This window comes from Microcebus murinus, chromosome 10 (genome assembly GCF_040939455.1).
Source record: "Microcebus murinus isolate Inina chromosome 10, M.murinus_Inina_mat1.0, whole genome shotgun sequence".
NCBI classification, from domain to species: Eukaryota; Metazoa; Chordata; class Mammalia; order Primates; family Cheirogaleidae; genus Microcebus; species Microcebus murinus.
This window is the reverse complement of record NC_134113.1, coordinates 98,693,229-98,708,811: the sequence shown is the minus strand read 5'-3', so window position 1 is coordinate 98,708,811 and position 15,583 is coordinate 98,693,229. Positions and strand designations below refer to the sequence as shown.

The 15,583-nt window shown below is 47.1% G+C and overlaps 1 protein-coding gene across 1 annotated transcript; it reads left to right on the top strand.

Moving 5' to 3' along the window:
• The first annotated feature begins 1,231 nt into the window (after positions 1-1,231).
• Positions 1,232-15,187, top strand: PEX26 (peroxisomal biogenesis factor 26). The gene is made up of 5 exons (XM_012747728.3): positions 1,232-1,828; positions 3,257-3,397; positions 6,762-7,057; positions 8,661-8,807; positions 12,290-15,187. The coding sequence occupies exons 1-5, from the start codon at positions 1,614-1,616 to the stop codon at positions 12,391-12,393; spliced, it is 903 nt and encodes a 300-aa protein (XP_012603182.2). The 5' UTR covers positions 1,232-1,613; the 3' UTR covers positions 12,394-15,187.
• Positions 15,188-15,583: the final 396 nt, after the last annotated feature.

The following is a 15,583-nucleotide window of genomic DNA, read 5'->3' as shown; positions in this document are numbered from 1 at the left end:
AGTATCTGTGAAATAAGTGGAGTCCTCGCTTCACTTTTATGTGATTACAGGGTTCATACTTCTCTTTCCTCAGAGTCTGATGGACTTGATGCTTCTGCCTCAGCTTTCCATGAGGACTTTCTGCGGAGAGCCAAAAGCCCAGAAGATGGGTGTGTCTATGCCTGGTGACAAGGGAAATTGATGTATGATGTAAGCAGGTGCTTACTTTGTGTCTGGTCTGTCTAATCTAATCTCTAGGGGAGTAAATGATTCAAAGGAAGCTTTGGAGAGAGTTCAAGAGGTAGGGAAGTGGGGAGAAACTAAAGCCAAGAGAGCCTAGTACAAATGTGGGAGGCTTAGTAAAGTGTGGGTGAAGCACAGAATCTAATAAGTGTGATGTATGTATCTGTGTAAGATTATGTAATAATTATTATATCTATAATTTATTGACTACCTACTCTGATCCCCGTGCTTTATTATAAATTGCATTACAGACTGTACGGCTTTATTTTTCACAATATCCTTATTTCATACGAGACAATGAAGGCTCAAGGAGCTTAGGTAACTCACTGCTGCAATGAATGTACAGCCCCCGAATAAAAAGCATAGTCTTAGTTCTGTCCCTGCAGCAGAGAATAGTGTCTAAATACATGTCTTTGAGACAAAAGAGCCTTGGTTTGAGATCTTGTCACTTACTAGATGCGTGACCTTTGCCAAACTATTTAAATAAGCTCCAATTTCCCCACCTGTAACAGTTGTCTTTAGCCCACAAGAGGTTGAGGGAAGAATTAAGTAAGAGTGCACGCAGTGACAGGCCTTTTAGCACTGAGTAACTGTGAACTAGGCCTGGGAAGGCGGAAAAGCGGCGCGCTGTGATGTTTCTTTTCAGCGCCTTTCCTAGACTACTCTCCTGACGCCTAAATTGCCACCCCCGCAGAAGCTCAGAATTAGAAGCGTGCACGTAACTCCCCCTCCATTACTGGAATTTCTTCCGTCCAGCCTCCGCTGGAACCGATTAGTGTGAGAGGACCTCCTCATCCCACCGAGAGCTTCGGTTTCGTTCATGGTCCATCTGCCCTCATTCCCCATCCCGAAACTGCTGGGCCAGTTTGTTTTCTCCTGGGACAGAGATAGTTTCTGGGGCGCGGCATGCTGGGGGTTGGAGTCCGAGCCCTCGCGTTTGCCTCTACAGGTTCGCAGAGCCGAGAGCTGGGGAACTACAGCTCCCAGAGTGCTCCGCGCCTCCGGGAAGCCTCGTGTCCGCGGGCGTTATGGGCGCTCCAGAGATGTGCTGGTGCTAGCGGTGAGGGGTTCGGCTGGCAACGAGGAGCGCGGATCTAAGGTGGTTCCGGCACATACCGTGGGGCCGGAGAAGCTAGGTTATACAGGGATGCGGCAATTCTGCGAATCTGAGGTGTAAGCCGGTTCCCAGGTGCCAGGCCAGCCCAGCCCAGCCTTTCTTTGCTTTAGAGACGACCCCTTCCGTCGGCTTCTCCAGGAGTCGAGCCCGGGAAGGGGCGTGGGCGAGGCTGTAGCGCTCTCCGCCTCTCCCAGGCCACCCCGCGAATCCCGGCGCCTCCGGACCCGCGGCCACGCTGCCGTCTGAGGAGGCAGGCCCCGAGCCCGGCCCGGCTATGAAGAGCGACTCCTCGACGTCTGCAGCCCCGCTCCGGGGCGCCGGGGGGCCCCTGCGCAGCAGCGAGCCGGTGCGCGCCTCCCCAGCCCGGGCGCCGGCCGTGGACCTGCTGGAGGAGGCGGCCGACCTCCTCGTGGTGCACCTGGACTTCCGCGCGGCGCTGCAGGCCTGCGACCGCGCCTGCCGGGCCCTGGCGGAGGAGCCCGCGGGCACGTACGTGCTGGGCGCCGTTCATGTCGGGGTGCTCTTGGGAAGGTCCTCAAGATCTCAGGATCTCTGTCATTCCCAGATTGCTCATGAGGAATTTCCACCTGGCTTTCATCAGAGGTTTCTCTCTGAGAGGCCCGTTGCACATACTGTGCCCATTCCACAGAGGAGGAAACCGAGGCGCTGTACAATGAAAAAGGGGTCAAGTTGCATAACAGAGCTTAGTGGGAACCCACAGCCAGTTCTTTGCTCCCTGTTCCAGGGCACAATGACACGATGGGGAGGTTGAATGCGTATTAAGTTAAATTCTGTCTGTAAGCAGGTTCAGTAAGCAGGTGGCGGAAGTCCTCTCCTAGGTGACACCCTCCCACCACCCCCAAGTTGTTTACTCTGCCTTTGGCTAATGATGGGCAGTGGAGCTCATGGCAGTAGTGTTCTGGTCCTATCAGAGGACGGATTAACACATCAACTGCCATGTCAGTTGTATTTAACTCATGCTAGTTTTGAGCTTGGGGCCTCAAGAAGCATAGGAAGACACAGTTCTTCGAAACAAACTCAGTATTTGTTAGTCACAACTCAGTTGGGGTGCAGTGTGAAAATTTATTGTAGTGCCACGTGAGTGGCATATAACTCTCACACAGAAAACAAAAAAATAACAAATTTTTCATTAAATTAGAAAGGACCATTTTGGTTTAAAAGTATTTATTCTATTTTCATAGTAAAACACCATGGACCCAGGGAAAAATATTTTTTGTCTAGTGTGACAGTCCGTGTGTTAAAGAACCCGCAGAAAACCTTGGTCCTGCATTGCTCTTTCTAATGGCACCAGCCTCCTTTGGCAGATGATGGTGTTTCTCTGTGAATTGTAAAGTTTGGTTAGGCCACACTAGGGAGGGGGTGGGTAATCAACGCCGACCACAGAGAATGATGAATTGTGTTTTTAGGGGGCTGGGTGTGGGCTTGTTGCAGTGGATGCTGAAGGCTTTGCTTCTGGGTGTCTGGAGAAACCATACTGGGTCGTGCTAAAAGGCCAGTTGTGGGGTTCCTGTACCTACCACAGTCAGCCAGACACCTTGCTCCAAGTCTGTTTCTTCACTAAGCAAACTCTTAGTACCAGTTCTTTTTCAACCCACACACCTGTGCTGCACGTTGTCATTTCCTCTCAGGATTACCCTTCCTGTTCATTTAAAGCTGATCTCATGGATACAGCCCTGTGTTTGGCAATAGCTGATTTGTCTCTGAGAAGTTTACAGGAACTTTTAGCTTCTGGGGGAAAGGGCAGTGCATGAGGCCAGTTGTGAGGCCCACCTGACTACTAATAAGGAGAGGTATGATGTCTGCAGAGTTGTGAGCTGGAGAACTGTCCCAGGGTGGGTGTGGGAATGGAGATGGAGGGGAACCACTTCTAACCCTAATTGGTCTTTCTGCTAACAGTTCCTTGGAGGTGAAATGCTCCTTGTGTGTTGTGGGGATCCAGGCCCTGGCAGAAATGGATCGGTGGCGGGAAGTCCTCTGCTGGGTCCTTCAGTATTACCAGGTCCCTGAAAAGCTACCCCCCAAAGTCCTGGAGCTGTGGTAGGTCCTTGTTGGTGACTCATTGGATGAGTTCAGGAACAAGAGGATTTTCATGTCCTTTGCTAAATCAGGATCTAATACCTCCTTTCTTCCCCTTCCCTACCATTTCCTTCCAAATATTCTTTCCCCTACCTTTTTTCAGACCACAAAACAGCAATAAGGATGAGGAAGGAGGAGTTTAGGAGTGGGTAGAGGAAAAGAAGAAGAGAGGGGACATGGAATAGGAGTGAAGTGAGATGACAGTGGACAGAGCTGAGAGAGCTGCTTGTTATTTCCTAGGAATTTTTTTTAAAAACCTGCATACTGTTTTCCATAATGGCTGTGCTAACTAACATTCCCACCAACACTATGCCAGGTGTTCACTTTTCTCCACATCCTTGCCAACACTTGTTTTCTTTTGTCTTTTTGATGGCCATTTTAACTGGAGTGAAGTGGTATCTCATTGTGATTTTGATTTGTATTTCCCTGATGATTAGTGATGTTGAGCATTTTTTCATATATCTGTTAGCCATTTGGAATGTCTTCCCTCCCACAGTCCCCCTACCCCACCCCTATAACCCACAGTGTGGTATATCTTTATTTGAAAATTGTCTATTAATGTCATTTGCCCATTTTTTTTTATTTCAAGAATATATGTGAGTACAAACATTTTGGTTGCTTTTTGTATCTTTGCCTCTCCCTAGCAAGGGTTAGAGATATGCCCTTCCCCATTTGCCCTTTTTTTTTTTTTTTTTTTTTTTTTTTTTTTTTTTGAGACAGAGTCTCGCTTTGTTGTCCAGGCTAGAGTGAGTGCCGAGGTGTCAGCCTAGCTCACAGCAACCTCAAACTCCTGGGCTCAAGCGATCCTTCTGCCTCAGCCTCCCGAGTAGCTGGGACTACAGGCATGCGCCACCATGCCCGGCTAATTTTTTTTTTTTTTTTTTTTTTTAAGGCTGGTCAAGTGGAGCAGTGGGAGTGGAGAAGGAACAAAGGAATCTGTAACTGGTTGTGATCAATTAGTTGTAAACACCACTGCACTCGGACCAACCTCGGCTAATTTTTTATATATATATCAGTTGGCCAATTAATTTCTTTCTATTTATAGTAGAGACTGGTCTCGCTCTTGCTCAGGCTGGTTTTGAACTCCTGACCTTGAGCAATCCGCCTGCCTCGGCCTCCCAGAGAGCTAGGATTACAGGAGTGAGCCACCGCCTCCGGCCTCCCATTTGCCCATTTTTTAATCAGGTTTTTTCTTTTGCTGTTAAGTTCTTTATATATTCTCTATATCCATCCCTTGTTAGATGTATAATTTGCATATATTTTCTCCTATTCTGTAGGTTGTTTCTTCAGTCTGTTAATTGTTTCCTTTGCTATGCAAAAGCATTTTATTTTATTTTTTTTATTTATTTATTTATTTTTTGAGACAGAGTCTCGCTTTGTTGCCCAGGCTAGAGTGAGTGCCGTGGCGTCAGCCTAGCTCACAGCAACCTCAAACTCCTGGGCTCGAGTGATCCTTCTGCCTCAGCCTCCCGGGTAGCTGGGACTACAGGCATGCGCCACCATGCCCGGCTAATTTTTTATATATATATCAGTTGGCCAATTAATTTCTCTCTATTTATAGTAGAGACAGGTTCTCGCTCTTGCTCAGGCTGGTTTCGAACTCCTGACTTGAGCAATCCGCCCGCCTCGGCCTCCCAAGAGCTAGGATTACAGGCGTGAGCCACAGCGCCCGGCCCTGCAAAAGCATTTTAGCTTGATGTGATTCTATTTGTCTATTTTTGCTTTCGTTGTCTGTGCTTTGAGGTCTTACTTAAAAAATACTTGCCTACCCCAATGTTATAAGGTGTTTCCCCTATGTTTTCTTCTAGTAGTTTCATAGTTTAAGGTTTTATAATTAAGTCTTCAATACATTTTGAGTTGATTGTTTTTGGGTTTTTTTTTTAATATGGTGAGAGGAAGGGATCTGGTCTCATTCTTCTGTATATGGTTACCCATTTTTTCTTGTACTATTTGTTGAAAATCAGTTGACTGTAGGTATGTGAATTTGTTTCTGGTTCACTATTCTGTTCCTCTGGTCTATGTGTCTGTTTTTATGCCAGTACCATGCTGTTTTAGGTACTGCAGCTTAAAAACACATTTTATTTATTTATTTCTTATACTCCATATTTACTTACTTCCTGCTTTGTAGTATATTTTGAAGTCAGGTAGTGTGATACCTTCAGCTTTGTTCTTTTTGCTCAGGATTGTGTTGACACTATTTGGTGTCTTTTGTGGTTCCATATGAGTTTTAGGATTATTTTTTCTATTTCTATGAAGAATGTCATTGGTATTTTGATAGTGATTACATTGAATCTGTAGGTCACTTTGGGTAGTATGGACATTTTAACAATATTAATTCTTCCAATCCATGAACATGGGATATCTTTCCATTTATTTGTGTCCTCAATATCTTTCTCAGTGTTTTCTTTCTTTCTTTCTTTCTTTTTCTTGAGACAGAGTTTTGCTCTGTTGTCCAAGCTAGAGTGCTGTGGCGTCAGCCTAGCTCACAGCAACCTTAAACTCTTGGGTTCAAGTGATCCTCTTGCCTCAGCCTCCCAAGTAGTTGGGACTACAGGCAGATACCATCACACCTGGCTAATTTTTTCTATTTTAGAAGAGAATGGGTCTTGCCCTTGCTCAGCCTGGTCTCGAACTCCTGACTTCAAGCAGTCCTCCTGTGTTGGCCTACTAGAGTGCTAGGGTTACAGGCATGAACCACCATGCCTGGCCTCATCGGTGTTTTATGGTTTTCTCTGTAGAGATCTTTCACCTGCTTGGTTGAGCTTATTCCAAGGTATCTTTTTTTTTTGTAGCTATTATAAATGGAATTGTTTTCTTGATCTCTTTTTCAGATAGTGCACTAGTAGTATATAGAAACACTGCTGATTTTTGTACATTGATTTTGCATCCTGTAACTTTACTGAATTCATTTATTCTCAGTTTTTATGTGGAATCTTTAGGGTTTTCTACATATAAGATCATGTCATCTGTAAACTGGGACAATTTGACTTCCTCCTTTCCAATTTGGATGCTTTTTATTTCTTTCTGTTGCCTAATTGTTCTGGCTAGGACTTCTAGTACTATGTCAAATGGAATTGTTGAAAGTGGGCATCCTTATCCTATTCCTAATCTTAGAGGAAAAGCGTTCAGGTTTTCCCCATTTAATATGTTAGTGGAGGGTTTGTCATAGGCAACTCCTCATTCTTAACAATCCTAGCATTCCATAGGGAGGACTGGGGGACACAGGGGAGGGGTTGGATAGGAGAAGCATAGTGGTTATGAGAAATAAACCAACTGTGGAGCACTGACTCTTTTCTTTTGGGGATTGGGTTATTTGGGCCTGCAGTATTCTTTTATACAGCAAAATGCAAGAGCCTGGAGCTGTGCTGGATGTGGTTAGTGCCTGGCTCCAAGACCCAGCCAACCACGACCTTCCAGAATATGGAACCTTGGCAGAACTTCACCTGCAGCGAGTCCTGCTGCCTCTGGGCTGTTTGTCAGAGGCTGAGGAGCTAGTGGTGAGCTCTGCAGCCTTTGGGGAGGAGCAGCAGCTGGAGTTACTTCAGGCCATTTACACAACGAGGCAACAACAGAAACAAGAACACTCAGGCACTAAGGAGGCCCAGAAGCTAAAACAGGAAGGTAGGACATTATCCATCTATGGCCTCTGTAAAGTGGAGCTGTGGGCTTTTCCTACACCTCGGGGTCCATCATGATATTCCTGGAAGTTTGGAAGCAATTCTTTGTATGAGTAACTCTTGAATCACAGAATGATTCACAGGCGTTGAGTTGCTCAACAAGGCCAAGCCCAGACCTCTGAAGGTGGCAGTGGAAGGAGATGCTCCATATGGGGACGTGTTGCTGGGTCTTGTCTCCTGAAAGTCACCTTCCGCTTGGGGTCCTCTGACTAGATTTCCTGCCTCCATCATGCTGGCCTGGGTGTGGTGTTACTCCTCCTTTAAGTGCTAGCCTCAAGACAGACACAGTGGAGACATGCTGGGGATAACAAACAGAAAATAAGAAACTAGCGTGATAACTTGGTAACTTGACTTTGCTTGTTCATCTTGCGCCCCCCTCCCCAGCCTTCTGTCTGCCTTCACTTACTAGCGCTTTGAGTGCTTTCGTCAGTGATTGATGTACACCCCTGCCCGCTAGACTGCAGTTTGCAAGATGGCTTCTGTAGGGAAACCTCTCCAAGACCCACACTGTATGCCTGGCTAGCATTGTATGATGGGCCCTATGCAGGGGTGGTCTGGGGGTTGTCCTATCAGAGGGGACTGACTTTAAAGGTCCTCTACTCCAGACCCTTTTCCTGATCCTTGAATCCTTTCAGCCCCTTTTCCTTGAGTGATAACCTAGTCTATGTGTGAATACTTCCAAGGATAGAAAAGTCACTATCTCCTGAATTTTTAACTATGTACAGTTCTGTAGGAACGTTCTTCCTTATGCTGAATTTAAGTTTTTCTCCTTGTAGTTTTTACTCACTGATTGATCCTGTTTTTTCTCTTGGCAACATCATAGAATAGGCCTATTCCTTTTTTTTTTTTTTTTTTTAACATGAAGTCCTTCAGCTTAATTAGGAGACTGTAATTCCTATTCTCCAAAGTATTTTTCTTTGTGTGCTTCAGAGCACGACCTGCTGAGATAGAATGACTTATTTGCCAGAAAGTTGTTGTCTTTGGTGCTGACCAGTGGCTGCCCAAGCTCTCCGCCCTGCACTTCCTGGGGAGGTGGGGGTGAGAAAGGGGTTTGATGGCAATCCAGGTTGTCTATCAGGATTGGACCTCACTGGTTCTTGGGTTGGTAGTGTTCATATTTATATTCAAATTCATGACTTGTGGATGCTTTACTGTATGTATTAAGGGCCCTTTATTTCCCTGCATTGCTGTGATATCAGAACTGTTGCTCTGTATAACTCTGTGCGTGCATCTTAGCCCAGAATATAAAGATTGCTATAAAATAATGAGGCCATTAAAAAAATCCCCAAATATGCCAAGTTTACCCAGCTCATAGTTGTTGTCTGTCAAAGTCCTCTCTTAAGGAGATGGTAGTCTAGTGATGTGGTGTGTCTGTCCTTAAAACACTTTTGAAGCTTTTGAAATTTCCTTTAGAACCACTTTATGAGCTATGTGAGAAAATTATTCTTATTCCCTTTTGCTCAACTCTTATAAGTAAGCTTAGAGCTCAGAGTCAGGGAAGCTCATTCCTCTAACTTCCCCTAAAGCTGTTCTCTCTCTCTGACCAGGTACTCTCTCTCACAAGTTCCAGTCACTACTGCTGTTGGTTCGCCAGCTTTGGGACTCTGCAGTGAGCCACTTCTTTTCTCTGCCCTTCAAAAAGAGCCTCCTGGCTGCCTTGATCCTCTGTCTCTTAGTGGTGAGGTTTGATCCAGGTGAGTGATGGAGCCTCCCTTCCACCCTTCCTGGGATGGTGCCTGTGGGAGTAGGAGCTCTTCGGCACTCCCACCAGGGGTCCTGCTGGGGATGGAGGTTTCTCCTGTGACATCTCCCTGAGTCACTTCCACAAGGAGGAATTGCTGTACCTGAGCAAGAGTTAGAGCCACCTGCAAGGAGAGACCAGGTCTAGAGTCCCTGAGAGCAGTCTAGACAGTCTTTTATGCCCTGTTGACCCCTGAACACTGGCTAAGTCATTTGGTCATGTACTTTTTCTATGAGTGAATTCTGACTAGAACCTCAGGATTAAAAAAAACCTTCCCCTCATCATAATACCCTACAAAAGTTGTTTATTCAAGAGTTAATGCCTAATTAAATATTAATTCAAAATATACTAAATTGTCAATGAAATATGCATACATTTTAGAAAATGTGGAAAATAGAGAAAAGCATAAAGAGGAAAACAGAAATCTGCTACTGTAATGATTATACCTTCAGTCTTTTTCTGTGGATATAGATATTGTAGGCAGTTGCATGTCATAAATATGGCTTTACATGGCTAAATATTTGAATATACAGACACTTTCATAACTGATTTAACAACCCTGTTGTTGAACATTTTGACTATTCTGTTTTCTGCTTCACTGTGAAATAGAATTGAGCTCTCTAAGTGATATTTGGGAACAACCTGGTCATTTCCAGGGAATTAATCCCTCAGGTGCATAAGCACTGGGCCATGATTAGGTGCTCACTCCTTTAGATTTTTTTTTTTTTTTTTTTTTTTGAGACAGAGTCTCATTTTGTTGTCCAGGCTAGAGTGAGTGCCGTGGCGTCAGCCTAGCTCACAGCAACCTCAAACTCCTGGGCTCAAGCGATCCTCCTGCCTCAGCCTCCCGAGTAGCTGGGACTACAGGCATGCACCACCATGCCCGGCTAATTTTTTTATATATATATCAGTTGGCCAATTAATTTCTTTCTATTTATAGTAGAGACGGGGTCTCGCTCTTGCTCAGGCTGGTTTTGAACTCCTGACCTTGAGCAATCCGCCCGCCTCGGCCTCCCAAGAGCTAGGATTACAGGCGTGAGCCACAGCGCCCGGCCACTCCTTTAGATTTTTTGCCTGTGTGTTACTCTATGTGAATTATGATCTCTATTCCTCTCATGAATTTAGACTTAGAATAAAATTGCATACCTTTCAAAACTGAAAGGAAAACTGTAAACCTTATCTAGTCCCTTCATTTTCTTTCCTTTTTAGTCAAGAAACCTAATAACCAGAGAGGTAAAGTGACTAGCCCAGGGTCACATAATTTATCTATTTCTAAAACAGCCACTTCTTGACTTAGTCTTTTTTTTTTTTTTTTTTTGAGACAGAGTCTCGCTTTGTTGCCCAGGCTAGAGTGAGTGCCGAGGTGTCAGCCTAGCTCACAGCAACCTCAAACTCCTGGGCTCAAGCGATCCTACTGCCTCAGCCTCCCGAGTAGCTGGGACTACAGGCATGTGCCACCATGCCCGGCTAATTTTTTATATATATATCAGTTGGCCAATTAATTTCTTTCTATTTTTAGTAGAGACGGGATCTTGCTCTTGCTCAGGCTGGTTTTGAACTCCTGACCTTGAGCAATCCGCCCGCCTCGGCCTCCCAGAGAGCTAGGATTACAGGCATGAGCCACCACGCCAGGCTTGACTTAGTCTTTAGATCTTCCTTCCTTCCCTATTTCCCTTTCTCCTACTCAGCTTTTTCCACATAGCTCAGGGCTATCTGTTGAACCCCTTTGCTGAACATGCAGCAGGAATTCCTTTTGAATAGCTCTGTTTGCTTTACAAAAACGTCACAAGTTAGCTCTCAGAAATGCTAAAGATAGTTGGTATTCACTCCTGTCCACCTCTGACTTTCTACTTTGTTCCAGAGACTGGATAAAAATTTAGAAATTCTTTAGTCTCATAACCCCAGTCTCCTAGTGGGGGCAGCATGAGGCCATTTGAGCCTACTGTTTGCAAGGCTGCTGGGAGCTTCTTCCCTAGGGGTCCCTGGACTCAGTGGCGGGCTGGACTCATGGTGCTGACGCAGGGGAGGGAAGAGCCTGTGCCTGGGCCTTCATTGGAACTTGGTTGAAAGATATAATGAGCATAGATTGTCAATAGCTTTGGTAAAAAAGTAACATTTTTCCCTTTTAAGAAAGAACTATATATTCCCTGTAAAAAAAAAAATCAGTTATTCAAACAAGGAAAACAAACTCAGTAGAATTTTACTTTCAATATAATTATGATAAAAATAGGTATTAATAATACTGTCATTTGGCTTCAAATTTAAAATGTACAGAGAGGTATAACATGTAGTGAAAAGTCTCTTTCAAAATTCTTCTCCCCAGCAGCCACCACTTTTATCAGTTTCTTACAGAGCAAAAAGGTTGAATTAAAACTTAATACATTTGGATCTTTTTCTTAGCAATTTTAAGGTCACTGTAAAGAAAATATATCTCAGAGAATACATCCTAGAGAAAGTGAACTTCTTATTATTGGGGAGGATGCAAATTACATTAAGCACCAAAATATGCTTTTAAAAGACCATGGCTGATCCCAAGGTGGTAGTGTTTCCAAAGGGTGGGAGCTAATGGGGAGAGCCAATGGTGGGAGCCATGGGGAGAGCCAATGGTGGGGAGCCATGGGGAGAGCCAATGGTGGGAGCCATGGATGGGAGCCACAGGTGGGAGCCGATGTCGGGGAGCCATGGGGAGAGCCAATGGTGGGAGCCATGGGGAGAGCTGATGGTGGGGAGCCATGGGTGGGAGCCATGAGGAGAGCCAGTGGTGGGGAGCCATGAGTGGGAGCCATGGGGAGAGTTGATAGTGAGGAGCCATGGGTGGGAGCCATGGGGAGAGCTGATGGTGGGGAGCCATGGGTGGGAGCCATGGGGAGAGATAATGGTGAGGAGCCATGGGGAGGAGCCGTGGGGAGAGCCAATGGTGGGGAGCCATGGGGAGAGCCGATGGTGGGGAGCCATGGGTGGGAGCCATGGGGAGAGCCAATGGTGGGGAGCCATGGGTGGGAGCCATGGGGAGAGCCAATGGTGGGGAGCCATGGGTGGGAGCCATGGGGAGAGCCAATGGTGGGGAGCCATGGGTGGGAGCCATGGGGAGAGCCAATGGTGGGGAGCCATGGGTGGGGGCCATGGGGAGAGCTGATGGTGGGGAGCCATGGGTGGGAGCCATAGGGAGAGCCGATGGTGGGGAGCCATGGGTGGGAGCCATGGGGAGAGCTGATGGTGGGGAGCCATGGGTGGGAGCCATGGGGAGAGCTGATGGTGGGGAGCCATGGGGAGAGCTGATGGTGGGGAGCCATGGGGAGAGCTGATGGTGGGGAACCATAGGTGGGAGCCATGGGGAGAGCCAATGGTGGGGAGCCATGGGGAGAGCCAGTGGGTGGGAGCCAGCTGAGTGAAGGAGGGAGGAATGTTCACAGCAGTTATCCCTGTGCCCTGCAGCGTCTCCTTCCTCCCTGCCTTTCCTCTACAAGTTGGCTCAGCTCTTCCACTGGATCCAGAGGGCAGTGTCTTCTCGCCTCTACCAGCTCCACGTCCGAGACTGAGCCGTCTTCCCATGTACCTGGACCTCGCTGACCTCCTTGCCCGCCACAGCAGAAGCAAGGGGGGGCCTGTCCTGCAGGAGTGGGACCAGCCTGATTCCAGAAAGCCCATCTTGTCAGGCATGCTGTGTTTTGGTGCCTGGGTGCCCTCCCCTTTGCACCCCACTTTGGGTGACCTTGGTCTGTAATGTGGAAACAGAATGGGGCTAGAGGGTGCAACTCCTCCAGAACAGCACCCCCTCACACCCGGGGCCTCTCACAAAGGAGGGTTTGGGAACAGGGACTGTGTCCCTGAAACATTCCGCCTTCTTGGCAAAGGCAAGAGGGTGATTGTTCAGGTCAGAGTGTTGATGGAGCGGGAAGTTCAGAAAAAGCCTGATGGAGTGACCCTTGGCCTTTCATGTCCTTGAAGAACCGCCTCTGATAATGGCCCCATAGGGCAGTACCTTAGTCAGTACCTTAATCAGAGTGAGGTTTGAAAGGGCCTCTGTCTTCTCTCTCATGCTCCTCTCCACATAGCAGGTCTAATCATGTATTTGTACCCTGTTCCTGTGGTCCGCAGTGGGCTTGAAGCTGCTTGAGCCCTCTCGCCGTTCAGACGGCATGGCTTTCAGAACCCTGCTCAGCTCGTATCGCGGGGTAAGGCGATCTTGCTAGCTGCCTCTTGGTCTTCAGGTCAGTTTTCCATGTTATAAGCAGCCAAGCCCTGCTCTGTTACACTCAGCATCTCTGCCCACCCCTCCCTCCCTTGTGCCCTGCAGACTTGTCCCAGGCTGTGTCACCGGATTCTGCTTGCATCTTTGCCTCCTTGGTGCACACTGCTGCAGGCGCCCCCCTTTCTAGGCCCCGTTGTCCTAGTTATGTTCTGTTGTTTGTATAATGCCCAAATGTTTCTGCTCACGCGGCCTTGAAAAGTAGGCCAGCTCAGAGCCTGCTGAGCTGAAAATGGAACTGAGTAATCAGGCGAGCTGGGAGGGATGGGGGGAGGGTAGAGGGGTGACATGGATTTTGAAGACAGAATGATAAAACCTTAGGGGAGGAGGCAGTGGGGCCTTAGCATTCGAGGAGTTGAAATGCTTCAGTGTAGACCAGGCATGGTGGCTCATGCCTGTAATCCTAGCACTCTGGGAGGCCGAGGCGGGCAGATTGCTTGCGGTCAGTAGTTCAAAACCAGCCTGAGCAAGAGTGAGACCCCGTTTCTACTATAAATAGAAAGAAATTAATTGGCCAACTGATATATATAGAAAAAATTAGCCAAGATGGTGGTGCATGCCTGTAATCCCAGCTACTCGGGAGGCTGAGGCAGGAGGATCGCTTGAGCCCAGGAGTTTGAGGTTGCTGTGAGCTAGGCTGACGCCACGGTACTCTAGCCTGAGCAACAAAGTGAGACTCTGTCTCAAAAAAAAAAAAAAAGAAAAAAAGCGTCAATGTTTTTTGTTGCTAGCCACAGAATCTTACATGTTTTTGTGCAAGTATATGTACAGCACTACTGTGCTGTCAGGGTTGCGAAAGGCTTCCGGCAGGGCCAGCCTTTCTGCAGCCAGAGGCCAAGCAAGCCGCCCTGTACCGGGACCTCAGTCGGTGATGATGCCACGAATATAGGGGATACTCGCTTGCTTTTCATTGGTTGATATTCAGAAGTTGCCAGCCAACAATGTCTCTTTAGAAAAATGAATAAAGTACATAAACTTTACTAGCCCTTAGAATTAAATCCCTAGGGCATGGTTCAATCTGTAGGAAACAAATCTACGCTTTTTTATATTAGCCTTTAAATAGAGCTTAGAACCCTGGGGAGAGAAAGGGAGTCACGTAAGATTTGAAATCCTTCCTATGGAATGATTTCTTAAAATGAAAGTCTGGTCCCATTCACTCACTGGTCATACTGGGCACTGCTTCCCGTGGCCCACAGGGTAAAATCCAGATTCTCTTCATGGGATTTAAGGCCCTTCTGTACCGGTTTCGTCTAACACCTCCACTCCGATGGGAGGCCTCTGCTCGGCAGTTGCAGCTTCCCGAGCCTGCTCCCTGAGGCCTGTGCCTTACCTCCCACTGCCTGCTCTTGGCCTCAGGAGCTTCTCAACCTTCCAGACTTACTCGGGGAACCCTTTCCAACCCTTTCAGTCCACTGTTTTACATCCGTTTTTGGCAGTGACCCCCTGGACTTATAATTGTGTGGACTTCGTTGCTGCCTCCAGTAACGGTGAGCTTTGTGAAGTTGGAGAGTGTGGCTGTCGCAGCGTGTAAGTCCTGTTCGGATCCGTGCTCTCACACGCGTGATTGTTGGAGAGAGGTTTGCCCTTCCCAGCCTCAGCGTCCTCATCTGTAAGTTCTTGTCTCACAGGCACCTGTGGGTGAGTCCACGAGATCGTGCTTATGACAGCCAGAGTGGAGAAGCACCTCCCATCGGAGTGGAGGTGTTAGACAAAACCGGTACAGAAGGGCCTTAAATCCCATGAAGAGAATCTGGATTTTACCCTGTGGGCCATGGGAAGCAGTGCCCAGTATGAACAGTGAGGGAGCCCCAAGTAAGAGCTCTCATGAGTGGTTGTGTCCCCACTGCCAGCTTAGTGCCCAGGAGGTAGAAGGTGCTCAGAGGTGTTTAAGGGAGTGGATTGATATAGCTGACATGACAAGAGGTCTGTGTGCTTCCGGCGAGCTTGTGGGGTTTTCTGTTGTGCAACCCGGAACTTAAAAAGGACCTGATTATGCCCAACTCACTTTTCTGCTCTCCCCTGGAGTTCGCCAGTCCTGATCGGTGTGCAGGCCCCTGGCTTCTGTTTTAGGTGTGTCCAGAACTCTGCTGGACCAACCCCAGCTCCCTGCCTAGTCAGGCGAGGAACTCAGAACCCAGACTGCCCTTGTACCTTGACTTTTTTGAAGGATGTAGGCTGGTGGTCAAATCAGTCTTCAGCCCTGGGCTTCAAGAGGTCAGAAATGAAGGGAGGGCTTCCCAGTTGGACTCACACGTGCACCGTCGAATATGGTAGCCATTCATCAAATGTGGCTTTTAAGCACTTAACATGAGGCTGGTCCAAGTTGAGATTCTGCACATGTAAAGTACATACTTAGATTTTGCAGTCTTAGTACTAAAAGATAAAAGGAAACTCAGTAATTTTTTATATTGATCATATGTTGAAATGATATTTTGCATATACTGGGTTAAATAAAATTTATTAGAATTAATTTCATCTGT

What these genes read in the sequence shown, in the direction of transcription:
- PEX26 (XM_012747728.3), top strand. Translation starts at nt 1,614, where the DNA reads ATGAAGAGCGACTCCTCGACGTCTGCAGCCCCGCTCCGGGGCGCCGGG. An exon ending in GCGGAGGAGCCCGCGGGCAC is followed by an intron (nt 1,829 to 3,256) that starts GTACGTGCTGGG and finishes TTCTGCTAACAG; the next exon opens with TTCCTTGGAGGTGAAATGCT. An exon ending in CCCAAAGTCCTGGAGCTGTG is followed by an intron (nt 3,398 to 6,761) that starts GTAGGTCCTTGT and finishes TTGGGCCTGCAG; the next exon opens with TATTCTTTTATACAGCAAAA.